The sequence below is a fragment of the Olea europaea genome, unplaced genomic scaffold (genome assembly GCF_002742605.1).
Source record: "Olea europaea var. sylvestris unplaced genomic scaffold, O_europaea_v1 scaffold294, whole genome shotgun sequence".
NCBI lineage: Eukaryota > Viridiplantae > Streptophyta > Magnoliopsida > Lamiales > Oleaceae > Olea > Olea europaea.
Window position 1 is genome coordinate 266,039 of NW_019247998.1, and position 13,850 is coordinate 279,888.

At 43.4% G+C, this 13,850-nt stretch overlaps 2 protein-coding genes across 2 annotated transcripts in view; one reads left to right on the forward strand and one right to left on the reverse strand.

The window, feature by feature from the left end:
• The window catches only part of LOC111384567 (aspartic proteinase-like protein 2), an 8,421-nt gene extending 6,897 nt beyond the window's left edge, over window positions 1–1,524 (forward strand). The window contains exons 9-10 of the mRNA XM_023008862.1: window positions 660–731; window positions 1,133–1,524. Of these exons, the coding sequence (XP_022864630.1) occupies window positions 660–731; window positions 1,133–1,281 (221 nt within the window). The 3' untranslated portion in view covers window positions 1,282–1,524. The remainder of the gene's footprint in view (window positions 1–659; window positions 732–1,132) is intronic.
• Window positions 1,525–8,659: 7,135 nt separating this feature from the next.
• LOC111384554 lies at window positions 8,660–10,417 on the reverse strand. Its single transcript, XM_023008842.1, has 2 exons — window positions 9,848–10,417; window positions 8,660–9,742 (listed from the first exon to the last, which is right to left on the reverse strand). Exons 1-2 carry the CDS (start codon window positions 10,415–10,417, stop codon window positions 8,660–8,662), a joined length of 1,653 nt encoding a protein of 550 aa, XP_022864610.1.
• Between the last annotated feature and the right edge of the window lie 3,433 nt (window positions 10,418–13,850).

Genomic DNA, 13,850 nt, shown 5'->3' on the forward strand with positions numbered 1-13,850 from the left:
TTATTTTTTGGGTAAAGCGTGCAATAATTATCCTAAAATGAAATTTTCTTTGTATATTATTTATAAGATTTGAATTTTGGTGTTATGAGTTTTGGGTAGTGATACTCAGACCTTCTCAAGTCAGTTCCCATTAGTCAATTTGATGGTTAAAATAAAACCTGAAAGACTAATGAAATTGGTAGGTTTTACATTGATTTCCCTGGATATAAATTATGGTTTGTTGCACATTTGTTACTAAAAGTGTGGGGAATTTCTTTTCCATCCCTATTCTAGATAATGTTCTTTAGAGGTTTGGTTTATTGTTTTATTATGCACTTCATATCCAGACATTATCTTCAATATTGAAATAGGTAAATAGTTGACTTAAACGTACGAGAAAGCCATGATAGTAGTTTGGCTAATTATGGGCATATATCTCGACGTACACGGACATGCACGTGTTATGATTAGGCTAGTCATTTAACTTATTTAGATGAGAATAAATTATTGGTGAGGACTTTTCTATGATGTTTTACATTACGAGGTATAAATTACTTGATGCTCGAACTATCAGGTGACAAATGTTGAGGCTTGTTTCATAATTTTTCCAGATTAGAGGGACTAATTGATGAATAAACTTATATTAATATAGTAGATTTTGTGATTTGTTGCAAATGCAGATATTGTATTATCAAACAAGATTGTTCTGTATGACCTCGAAAATCAGACCATTGGATGGACAGACTACGACTGTGAGTATAGTTGGTTATTGCATTGCTTCTGCACTTACAATTTGGTTTTTGGTTTTATGGTTAGATTCTCTTTTTCTTGAATTGGTTATATTGGAATCATTTTTGTTGAAATCTGAGCTTCGGTATGTTGTGAGTTATGAACTTTCACTAGACTTAAATTTTGAGACAATCTGTCCCATATTTGTGGCTTCGTCACTCTTACTTCATTTACATTATAATTAACGTTTATTCTGTTCCTTATATGCCTGCTTTTCTCCCTCCAAACTTCAACTTATATTGGTTTTGGCTTGAGTTATGTTCCAGAATCAAGAAGACTGACTATATCTCAGAAAAATCAAACTTAATGTTGAATGAAATTTTCACGAAAACGAGCTTTCACTGTCTTTTGTTGTTGATCTCAGGCTCTTCAAGCATCAAGGTGATAGATGATGTCTCAGGGAACATATATTCTGTGAGCGCCCATGATATTACTTCGTGTTCCAGTCTGATTAAAGCGAGTGTTCTGCCGATTGTTTTGTTAATAGCCATCCTGCTGAATTCGATAGAATGATCTCTTGGTAAGATATCAGTTGTTGCTCAACTGATCCTACTTGAGGATCCGTGTTCTGCTGCTCAATTGAAGAATGTTCCTCTTGAAATCTTGCAAACCGGGTGAATATAAAAATGGTCAGGCCAGAGCTATGTATTAGAAATCAGTAGGCCGATTTGTGAAATGTAATTCTCAAGTTATATTCAATGGACGATCACAGCAAACTGTTTTTGTATTAATAAAATGAACAAAAATTGAATGACAATTCTAGGCATTCGAAAGGTTTAGATCTATCCCCCTAACTCGAGAACTAATCACTGAATGAATCCCTCCCAAATCCCCCCTTGTTACATTTATATAGACCTCTGCTATATTTCTATTCCCTTTTTTACGCCTTTGCTGACTAACTAAATGGAACACTCTAGAATATTGAATAATTATGAATCCTAGCTTATCACCAACATCCTCACTGTTGTCGGTGTTAAAAATTTCTTCATCTTTGTCGCGAGCAACCCGTTCCCATTCGTTGACTGCTTGGCTCGTAACTCTTCTTTTTCTTTATAAATTGTAGTGGTTGGTGTAATTAGGACTTGAAATTGGAGCAATTTGATGAGTTATAGGGTTGAAAACAGTTGTCTTTGATCCAATTTCAGCGGATTCTTTTCCTCTTTCGGCCAATTTCATAATGTGGCCCAAACCCTTTGGTTTAGGCATGCTTTCCTCCATCCATAACGATTTCAGGCCATTGAAGACATTCTCTTCCAATACTGGGATCGCTGGCAAGGATGACAGTAAGATTTCAATTGATCTCCCGTCTTCGGTAGTTACCTCAGATTGATCCCGACTGCCTCAATTTACCTCGATTTCATCGGATCGAGGTGGAAATTTAGATATGAGTGGCTTCCAGCAAAGTAGCGGCCAGTCCATTGATTCGATTATCTTCATTCACCTTTTTTAACATCTTTGGTAAGGGAGCCGTCAAGTGGGGACTCGTCGCTAGAGTTTCAGATGGAGTGGTTGTACAGCTCTGAGATCTCCTGCAATATCTCTCGACTACTGAGTAATAAATTTCCTGCCCTATTTTTATCATAGGCTTTCATTCCCTCCTCTATATTGCTTGTCCCTTCAACCCTCTGCGATGCCCTTTCCCTCTCTCTCAATCTTGCTCATTCCTATCTGATGCTACCAAAAATCGTACCTGTAGATTTTCCGAGCTTGATGACTGATGAGGAGCACGAACGTGATCTTCCGATACCTGAAACAAAGGCAACGAGGTGTGTTCTCGTCGCCCCTCCGATGCTTAAGTCAGAAAGGGAAATATATGTGTGAGGCTATGTGCTGAAGAATAATGAAAACGTACGTGAATAATGGCCCAAGGTTCTGCTTTTATAGGAGTAGGTAGTGTACTCCTAGTAGGATTGTGTTGGTTGGATGTTTTTATCCAAGGGAATTTCTGTTTATAAAGAGTGTCCTACTTGTAATGGAATTGTTTGACAAGTGGTGTCAGGGTTGATGTAGAATCCTTGGGTGTTTAGGTTTGTTTGTAAGGTACCCAGGTCTTAGGAGGCATGTTGGTGGTGTATTTCCCGAGGACTATTCTTGAGGCTTGAGAGAATGTAAATATGTCCTCGAGGACTACGATACCTGGAGGACTTAGGGAGACCCAAGGACCATAGCAGAGAAGTGAGATGGGGTATACATGGAGTCCTCGAGGTAAATATGTCCTCGGGGTATATCAATATTGGCATAGTCACTGGCACCCGTGCACTCGTCCTAGAGATCGAGCTCTTAGGATGGGGTGCACATGGGTTACAACATTTCTCGAACCTTCATCGAGAAGTGATGGCTGATGATATAGGTCGATATATGACCGTTGCAGAGAGTGGCTTGGATTTGTGACACGTGTCTTCGTGGACGGTCGTAGATAGCGACCTTTGGCCTCCCATCGTTTTCACCTATAAATACTGTTGTTCTCACCTTCATTTTTCACTTTTACCCACTGTAAATCAGAGTTCTGTGAGGTCGTGCTCGAGAAAAAAACTTTGGGAACTTCTCAAGTCGTCGGGAACTCCAGGTAAGACTCGAGACTTTAAGTTATTCATAAGCTAGGTCTTAAGTTTGTTAAGGGATGTCGAGTATAGCTCGAGGACTTACTCTGCAAGGGCTCGAGGAGGCCAAAAGGGCAGCCGGGGTCGAGACGTCCATGGCCTCTAAGGACAGCAGGATTCAAGACCTCGAGGCTCAGGTCGAGGTTTTATTGAAGGAGCGTGATGATGCGAGGAGGGAGGCTGCAAAGGCCAGGGATGACCTGGTTGTAGGAAAGGATGAGGTCGAGGGCGCGAGGCTCGAGCTCATCCAGAAGACAGAGGATTTTGGGCGCGAGCTTGCGGCTGTCAGGGAGAGGGCCTGGGAGGAGTTAAAAACCTCTGAGGACTGTGACAGGATAAAAGGGGAGTACGCGTCGGGGGCGTACTTCCATGCTCTGAAAGAAGCCCGGGCCTTCCTCCGTCAGAAGTTGCCCGACGTCACTCCGGACGACCTGAAGACAGTGCCTTCCATTGCTGATACATTGGAGCACTCGAGTTCGGAAGATGGAGGAGGATCGGGTGGAGATGATGAGGATGGTCTTGAGGACGACGTTGAGATCGACATCAGCAACCTCGACCCTCCTCTTGGCCACATTGGATGACTTCCCCACCCCGATCTTTTGTAATTTTTGTTTAACTTTGAACATGTAAATTGATCGAAGATTATGTATGTTCTAAAGTTAATTTATTCGAACTATCTATCTCGACCCTTTGGACTTCATACATTCGAGCAAACTGATTGGAAACTAACTGCTCATGCGACATTGAAGTGTTTACTCGAGGATTCCACAACTCGAGCGTATTTAAGGGATTAAAAAGTGATAGTGACATACGTTCTCGAGGACTGTAATCCTCGAGCACAACTAATATAAAAAATGATGATGTGACATTCTCGAGGACTGTTAACCTCGAGCACAACTAATATAAAAAATGATGATGTGACATTCTCGAGGACTATTAACCTCGAGCACAATTAATCTTAAAAAATGTAATGTGACATCCACGAGGACTGTAATCCTCGAGCACAACTAAACTTTAAAAAATGGTAATGCGACATTCTCGAGGACTGTAATCCTCGAGCACAACTAAACTTTAAAAAGTTGGGTTTGTGATTTCCTCGAGGACTGCAAACCTCGAGCACATCTAACTTAAAAAGTGGTAATGTGAAATTCTCGAGGGCTATAAACCTCGAGCACATGTGAAATTCTCGAGGGTGTCAAAAATGATGTGGGATTTTTGTATGTCCCTGGGTGATACTGTAATGGTTTACGCTTGAGTATATGATCAAGGTTTTTTGTGCTTGCGCGGGGCAAGGCTTTGGTGCTTGCTTGGAGCAAGGCTTTCTTGAGTGCTTGCTTGGAGCAAGGCTTTCTTGAGTGCTTGCTCGGGGCAAGGCTTTCTTGAGTGCTTACTCGGGGCAAGGCTTTTAGTGCTTGCACGGGGCAAGGCTCTTTTGAGTACCTGCGCGGGGCAAGGCTTTTTTGTGCTTGCGCGGGGCAAGGCTTTTTGTGCTTGCGCGGGGCAAGACTTTGGGGCTTGCTCGGGGCAAGGCTTTGGTGATTCCTGGGCGCAAAGTACACTAAAGGGCTGTTATATATATCCGAAGCTTGAATTTACTAATTTTTCGGACTGGACTTGGATTTATATTGTATCCAAGCTGCCTACGTACCCAAACGGGATCAAGCCGAACGTAGTTCATTACAAAAGAGAACGAAAAACATGCATGGGCACGCAGGCCCGCTAAACTAGAAATAAAATGCAGAAAAAGAAAATCTCCTAAAAGGCGTCGGGAATGTTACTTGTAATATATTTTTAGATTGTCGGCATTCCAGGGTCTTGGAAGAGGTCTGCCCGAAGTGTCTCTTAAGCTGTATGCTCCTTTGCGAACCTGTCGTATGACCTCAAAGGGCCCTTCCCAGATGGGCCCGAGCTTCCCTGGGGGGTGGCCTGCTGCTTCGGCCCTCCTCAAGATCAAATCGCCAGCTCTGAACCTCCGAGCCTTGACTTTAGTATTAAAATGTTTCGTTGTCTTAGTTTGGTAAGAGGCCACTTTTATAGCAGCTTGCTCCCGTACTTCTTCCAAGAGATCAAGATGTTCAGTTATATGCTCCGAGGTTTCTGGCACGAGCCTCCTATGGCTTGGCAGTCTAATTTCCACCGGGACCATTGCTTCAATGCCATAGGCTAGCATAAAAAGGGTTTCTCCTGTGGTTGTCCTATGAGTTGTTCTATACGTCCAAAGTATAGAAGGCAGCTCGTCGGACCAAGAACCCCTAGCATCGGTTATTCTTGTTCGGAGGTCTTGCAATATGATTCGATTTGTTACCTCGGCCAGACCATTGCTCTGAGGATGCGAAACTGATGTCAAGCGATGATCAATCCCAAGGTTTGAGCAAAAGTTTCTAAACTGTTGGTTGTCAAATTGCCTGCGATTGTCGGTGATGAGGACCTTTGGTATCCCAAACCTGCAAATGATAGACCTCCAAGTGAAGGCTCTTAGCTTGGGCTCCGATATTGTGGCGAGAGGTTCGGCCTCTACCCATTTTGTGAAGTACTCTACTGCTACAGTAACAAACTTTAATTGGCCTCTTGCCACAGGAAAGGGGCCGAGGATGTCAACTCCCCATTGTTCAAACGGGGCCGAACAGTTAATGTTGGTGAGGTCTTCGGCTGGTGAGTGGATAACATTACCAAACCTCTGGCACCTATCACATCTTTTAACATATTCTGAGGCGTCTTTTTTCATAGTTGGCCAGTAGTATCCATATCGTACGAGTTTAAAGGCCAAGGCCCTGGCTCCTTCATGGTTCCCGCACACACCTTCATGAACTTCAGCAAGGGCTTGGGATGATTCTGATGGCCTGAGGCACCTTAGGTATGGAAGAGTAATACTTCTGCGAAAGAGGACACCGCTGATCATGCAGTACCTAGGAGCTCGGGCTCTAATGCTTCTGGCCAACCTGGCATCGCTTGGTAGATTTCCGTTTGTGATGAATTCTATGATCGGGTCCATCCAGGATGGTTCGTTGTCAATGTCCATGATGTCGAGGATTTGACTGATGCTGGGTTCTGTGATGATTTTAATGTGAACCGTTCTGTCAAGGCCGTCTACCCCCATGAACACAAGCTTGGATAATGCGTCGGCTTTTCCGTTGTCCTTTCGAGCAATTTTTGTAATTTCACAGCTCTTGAATTTTCGTTGAAGATCCTGAACCCTCATACAGTACAAACTCATTTTCTCCTCCTTTCTTTCAAATGATCCTTCAATCTGTCCGACCACTAGCTGTGAATCGCTGAATATCTTTACGAACTCGAGCTCTAGGCAAAGGGCTAGCTCAAGAGCAATAACGACGGCCTCATACTCGTCCTCGTTGTTGGTTGCTTCAAACTCGAACCTGAGAGCGCATTGGATCTCTGTTTGTTTGTCAGGGCTGATGATGATGACCCCTGTGCCCGAGCCCGAGGAGTTCGATGCTCCATCCACAAATATTTGCCAAGTGTCCAAATTAGTGCTCATGCTCGAACTGTCACCTAGCCCCCGAGGCCTAGGGGTTAGTTCTGCAATGAAGTCGGCCAGAGCTTGGGCTTTGATAGATGGGCGTGGTTTGAATTCTATGTCAAATTCTCCAAGCTCGATTGCCCATTTCATCAGTCTTCCTGATACGTTCGGCTTCTGAAGTATATGCCTAAGTGGTTGATTAGTGAGTACCATAATAGGTTGAGACTGAAAATACTGCCGGAGTTTCCGTGCTGCTATAACCAAGGCAAGGGCAAGTTGTTCCACCAAAGTATACCTTGTTTCCGCATCCAGTAGGACCTTGCTTACATAGTAGATAGGTTGCTGGACTTTGTTAACCTCTTTTACCAAGACCCCGCTGACCGCGTTTTGAGATACGGCCAAGTACAAAAATAAGGTGTCACCAGGCTCAGGCCTTGTGAGAATAGGAGGAGATGCCAATGTCTGCTTGAGCTCCTGAAAAGCTTTCTCACAGTCTTCACTCCAATCAAAGCCTTGGTTTCCTCTGAGGACTTTGAAGAAGGGATAGCACCTGTCTGATGCTCGGGACATGAACCTGTTCAAGGCTGCTATCCTACCAGTCAACCTCTGTACCTCTTTCTTGTTCCTTGGTGATTCCATAGACGCCAAGGCTTGTATTTTGTCAGGGTTGGCCTCTATCCCCTGGTGAGTGATCATAAAGCCCAAGAACTTGCCCGAGGCCACGCCGAATGCACATTTTGCGGGGTTCAACTTCATTCCATACTTTCGCAAGGTGTCGAAAACATCTTCAAGATCTGAAATATGCTGGTCCACCTGTTTGCTCTTGACCACCATGTCATCAACGTATGCCTCCACGTTCCTTCCAATCAAGTTAGCAAAGACTTTGTTGATGAGTCTTTGGTATGTTGCCCCTGCATTCTTCAAACCGAAAGGCATGACCTTATAACAGTATATGGCGGAATCGACCATGAATGATGTCTTTTCTTGATCTTCTTCGGCGATGAGGATTTGATGATAACCAGAAAATGCATCCAAGAAGCTGTACAACTTATGTCCGGACATGCTATCCACCAAGTTGTCAATCCGTGGTAGGGGATAACTATCCTTTGGACATGCTTTGTTAAGATCTGTGAAGTCAATGCAGACCCTCCACTTACCATTGGCCTTCTTTACTAAAACAACATTGGCAAGCCAATCGGGATATTGGACCTCCCGAATGAACTGAGCGTTGACGAGTTTGGACCTCCCGAATGAACTGAGCGTTGAGGAGTTTGTTAATTTCTTCGCGAATGACCTCCCGACGTTCTGGGGCAAACTGCCTTTTCCTCTGCTTTACTGGTCTGGCCCCTGGGCTGATGTTAAGCCTATGGACTGCAATTTTAGGGTCTATCCCTGACATATCCTCAACCTTCCAGGCAAAAACGTCAATGTTGCGAGATAAGCAACCAACAAGTTTTGTCTTTAGGGTGACGTCAAGATCCCGACCAATTGTCACCTTCTTATCATGCTCGAGCTCAATTTCCATCAATTCTTCGACAGGGGCAAGTCTGACTTGTTGCCTGTCCTCGGGATCCATCCTCGAGATTTGCATGACGTCGTTATTTATTTCCCGAACGCTGGCAACAGAACATTGTCTGGCAGCTGTCTGGTCTCCACGGACGACCCCAACGCCATTACTTGTTGGAAACTTCGTGGCCAGGTGGAAGGTAGACACAATGGCTTTGATCTTGTTTAGGAGTGGTTTTCCCAGAATGGCGTTATAGGCCATTGAGACACGTACCACTTGAAAAGATGTCATCTCCGTAACCTGTTTCTAGCCAGAACCCAAAGTTAGAGGGAGCTCGACGACACCCTCTGGAGTGATGACTCCTCCCCCAAACCCCTGGAGAGGAGTTTTAACCGCTTTGAGCTGCTGAAATGAGATTCCCATTTTGGCAAAAGCTTCTTGTGAAAGTATATTGGCCGCACTCCCGTTGTCAACCAAGATCCTCTTTACTTCAAAATTGGCCAAAATCGCTGAGATTACCAAGGCGTCATCATGTGGGAGTGATACGCCTTCTAAGTCTTCGGTCCCAAAAGTAATATCCTCCAGCTTTCCATGAGGCATCCCAGAGGCCAAGGCATATCGTCGGGCATATTGTTTTCTTCCACTGTTGGAGTCTCCTCCCGAGGCAATACCTCCAATGATGATATTGATGGTTCCAGCAGTGGGTTGACCATCCCTTTTTGCCTCAGGGTCTTTTTCCCTGCTACGATCATTCCTCGGGCGTTTATCGTTACCAACGTAGGAGCTCAGGAGTCCTCTTTTAATAAGGGCTTCAATCTCCCGTTGCAGGGCCTTACAGTTCTCCGTGGTATGCCCATGATCTCGATGGAACTCACAATACTTGTTCATGTCCCTGGATTCGGGTGGTGACCTCATTTTGACAGGCCATTTCAGTTCCTTCATATCCTTGATCTCCATTAATATATTGGTCTTTGACGTATTTAAACGCGTGAACGGCATGGGGAGAACCTCCTGTCTCTGTTTTTTCCGATGTTGTTCTTCACGGTGGTTCGGGTCCTGTTGTCTTTTATGCTCGACCCTGTTATGGGATGGTCCAACCTTTCTCGGGTTCAGTGTTTCCTCCATATTTATGTATTTCTCGGCTCGGGTAAGAAGCTCGGTGACTGTCTTTGGTGGAGTTTTGGATAAAGACATCTTGAAGGCCTCGCACTTTATGGCATGTGTGAGGGCAGAAACTGCTGCAGTTATGTGTAGGTCGGGAATCTGAAGTCTTTCCTTGTTGAACCTGGTCATGAAGTCACGTAGGGTCTCATTTTGCCCTTGTCTAAGTTGCATGAGGGAAGCCGCTGTTTTCCTGATGCGTTTGCTGCTTGCGAAGAAAGCGGAGAACTTGTCCGCCAAATCCGAGAATGAGGCTATGGAGTTGGACTCTAAGGTTGAGAACCAATCCCTAGCAGCATTTGTCAAAGTTTGCGGGAAGGCCTTGCACATCACCTGATCTGGTGCAACCTGTAGGTTCATGACGTCCGTGTATATGTTCAGATGATTGATTGGATAGGTGGTCCCATCATATTCTTTGATCCTAGGATACTTAAATCTGTCTGGCAAGGGGAATGTTAATATCTCGGGAGTAAATGGAGTGTTGGGACTGAATCTTGTCGTCCCTTTGTTGCCGTGAAGTAGTCTCGCCGTAATTCCTTCTTGAATAATCCTAGCGAGTTCTCCGGACTCCATGGTCACTGATCTCGAGGCCGAGGTCACATGTGGTATACCCGAGGCCCGTGCTCCGCCATTGTCAGGGACATGAGCTCGAGCTCGAGCATCAGCCATAAAACCCCCCTGGGGTGCCGGTGTGGGTGACGGATGCGAATTTCTTTGACTTAGCAGCTGAGTCAGTGTGGCGACCTGTTGTCTGAGCTCTTCAAAGGCTCCAGTAGTGACGACTGCTGGCTGGGGCTCTGGCACTTTTGATGATTCCTCTTGAGGAACAGAGATATCCTCAGGAGGGGGTTGGTTTGGAGCGGATGAGCTTGCGGGTGGAAGACCTGAACATGTGTTTACCATGGCTTTTGGTAGCGGTTCCCACAGACGACGCCAATGATGCTACCAAAAATCGTACCTGTAGATTTTCCGAGCTTGATGACTGATGAGGAGTACGAACGTGATCTTTCGATACCTGAAACAAAGGCAACGAGGTGTGTTCTCGTCGCCCCTCCGATGCTTAAGTCAGAAAGGGAAATATATGCGTGAGGCTATGTGCTGAAGAATAATGAAAACGTACGTGAATAATGGCCCAAGGTTCTGCTTTTATAGGAGTAGGTAGTGTACTCCTAGTAGGATTGTGTTGGTTGGATGTCTTTATCCAAGGGAATTTCTGTTTATAAAGAGTGTCCTGCTTGTAATGGAATTGTTTGACAAGCGGTGTCAGGGTTGATGTAGAATCCTTGGGTGTTTAGGTTTGTTTGTTAGGTACCCAGTCTTAGGAGGCATGTTGGTGGTGTATTTCCCGAGGACTATTCTCAAGGCTTGAGAGAATGTAAATATGTCCTCGAGGACTACGATACCTGGAGGACTTAGGGAGACCCGAGGACCATAGCAGAGAAGTGAGATGGGGTATACATGGAGTCCTCGGGGTAAATATGTCCTCGGGGTATATCAATATTGGCATAGTCACTATCCTAGCTCCTTATCAACTAGGTCAATTCTCCCCAAGTTTGCACGGTCCGTTGTCGATCGACCTTCTGAACCCAATGCCATGATTGGCAATCAAAATAGGTTGTTGCAGCATTTATTTTCTATGCTTCCAATAATTGATTTATGGAGAAGATCTCTTCCACCAAGGCACCCACCATTCTGCGTTTTTGCTGCAGAATATCGATATTTTTAGTCTACCTCAAGGATCCAACCTATAATCAACATCTCGCTCTCTCTCTTTGCATTATCAATTTCTCAAACTGATTAAATATCGAGCCCCACATCTCTTCCAATTCTTTTTTTTTTTTGATTATTTTCTATTTGTTCGAGAATCGAGTACTCTCATACCATTCGGTAAGATACTAGTTGCTGCTCAACTGATCTTACTTGAGGATCCTTGTCCTGTTGCTCAATTGAAGAAGATCATTGTTGAAATCAACAAACTGGCTAAATATCAAAATGTTCTGGCCACAGCCATTTAGTAGTAATCAGTAATTTGAATTGTGAAATGTAATTCTTGTATTCAATGGATGATCACTGTAAATTATTTGTGTATTCATAAAATGAGCAGAAATTAACTTACAATTCCTGGCATTCGAGAGGCTTTGACCTCTCTTCCTAACTCAACAACTAATCACTGAATAAATCCTTCCCAAATCTTTCATTAATTACATTTATAGACCTCTAATGTATTTCTATTCTCCTTTTTTACCCCTTTGCTAACTAACTAGATGGACCTTTCTAAAATATTGAATAACAAACTTGAATGAGGCTCTGTTTGGTAGGGATTTTTTGCCCCAAAAAATTGATTTTTTGACCGTTATTTTACTATTCAAGCCGTAATTTTTGACTTCTTCTCTCACATGTGGACCCCACTTTTCTTCTAACGGTCAAAAAATCAATTCTCAAAATCTCTACCAAACGGGCCCTGAATAACTTGGAGGTCTATCCGTACTCGCCCCCTCAAAATTATCCTTGTTCTTAAGGTGAAAATCATGATCAATTCCCAAAATTCTGTACAATCGAACTACTTTCGGCGCAGGCCTGTAATGACCAGAGCAGAAAAGTGATAGCTCAACTTAAAAAAGATGACAGAACAATTGAGTACAAGTAGTACATTGTCCATGAAAATTCAGTAACTGATCCTACCCCTTTGTGGGCTTTTTGAAAAATGAGCCCAGCCAAACAGAATACAACAGTAGATAGTACAACAATAAACCAGCATCTCGATTTCTTCTTCTTGTGCAATCTACCTTTCTTTTGTCATTAGCACCATTCCAAACACCAAATTAATTATAAATCCTAACTTATCGCCATCCTCCTCATTGTTGTCGGTGTTAAAAATTTCTTCATCTTTGTTGTGCTCCTGTCTCGTAACTCTTCTTTTTCTTTTCCAATACTGTTACCATTGACGAGGCTGACTGTAAGATGTAATTGATCTCCACTCTTCAGTATTTATATCACATCGATCCCGATTGCCTCTGTATACTCCGATTTCATTAGATCGAGGTGGCAATTCAAATATGCGTTTCCAGCGAAGCAGTGGGCAATCCACTGATTCTGGGCAATCCACTGATTCTTACTTTCATTCACCTTTTTTGACGTCGTCAGCAAAGGAGCCACCAAGTGAAGATCTGTCGCTGGAGTTTCCGGTGATGGAGTGGTGGTGCAACTTTGTGATCTCCTGCGTTATCTCTCAACTACTGAGTAGCTTGTTTCCTATCCTATTTCATCATAGACCTTCTTTCTTTCAGCCATACTGCTTGCCCACTCGGGCTTCTGTTGAATATCCAGGAATAGTGTAAATTCAGGCAAATGATCTTTCTTTCCTTTCTCTCTCGATCTCGTTCCTTCCCATTCAACTTCATCATCAGGCACTTCAATGTTCCCAAGTTTGCACGGTCCATTGTTGATCAACCTCTTGAAACCAATTCCATGTTTGCAGTCAAGACTGGCTGTTGCAGCTTCAATTTTCTCTGCCTCCAATAATTGATTTATGGGAAAAAATCCCTTCCACCAAGAACACTTACCATTCTGTGTTTTCACCAATGAATATGGATATTTTTAGTCTACCTTGAGGATCCAGCCCATAATCAACATCTCGCTTTCCTTCCCTTTACATTATCAATTTCTTAAACCGATTCAATAACGAGCCCCCACCTCTCTTCCAATTCCTTTTTAAAATTAGTTTCCATTTGATCGAGAATCGAGTGCTCTAATACCATTTGATATGATACCAGTTGCTGCTCAACTGATCCTTCTTGAGGATCCCTGTTCTATTGCTCAATTGAATAAGGTCACTGTTAAAATCCTACAAACTAGTTGAATATCAAAATGGTCTGGCTACAGCCATGTATTACTAGTCAGTATATTGATTTGTGAAATGTGATTCTCAACAATTTCGGGCATTCAAGAGGCTTAGACCTCTCTCTCAATAACTAATCATTGAGTGAATCCTTTCCAAAACCTCCCTCATTACGTATATAGGCCTCTACTACATTTCTATTTCCTATTTTACCCATTTGCTAACTAATTAGATTGAACACTCTAGAATATTGAATAATAAACTTGAATGAATAACTTGGGGGTCTATCATTACTTGTCCCCTCGAAATTCAACTTGTCCTCAATGTGAAAAACATGACCAATTTCCAAAATTCTGTGCAATTGAACTATTTTCAATGCTAGGCTGCAACGACTAGAGCAAGAAAGTGATAGCTCAACTCAAAGAAGTTGGCGGATCGATTGACCATAAGTAGTATATTGTCCGTAAAAATTCAATAACTGGTTGCATGCGGACTTTC

Coding starts and splice junctions, on each gene's coding strand:
- LOC111384554 (XM_023008842.1), bottom strand. CDS start 10,417: ATGGTAAACACATGTTCAGGTCTTCCACCCGCAAGCTCATCCGCTCCA. Junction 9,743..9,847: donor TACAGGTTGCACCAGATCAG/GTGATGTGCAAG, acceptor TTGGCGGACAAG/TTCTCCGCTTTCTTCGCAAG.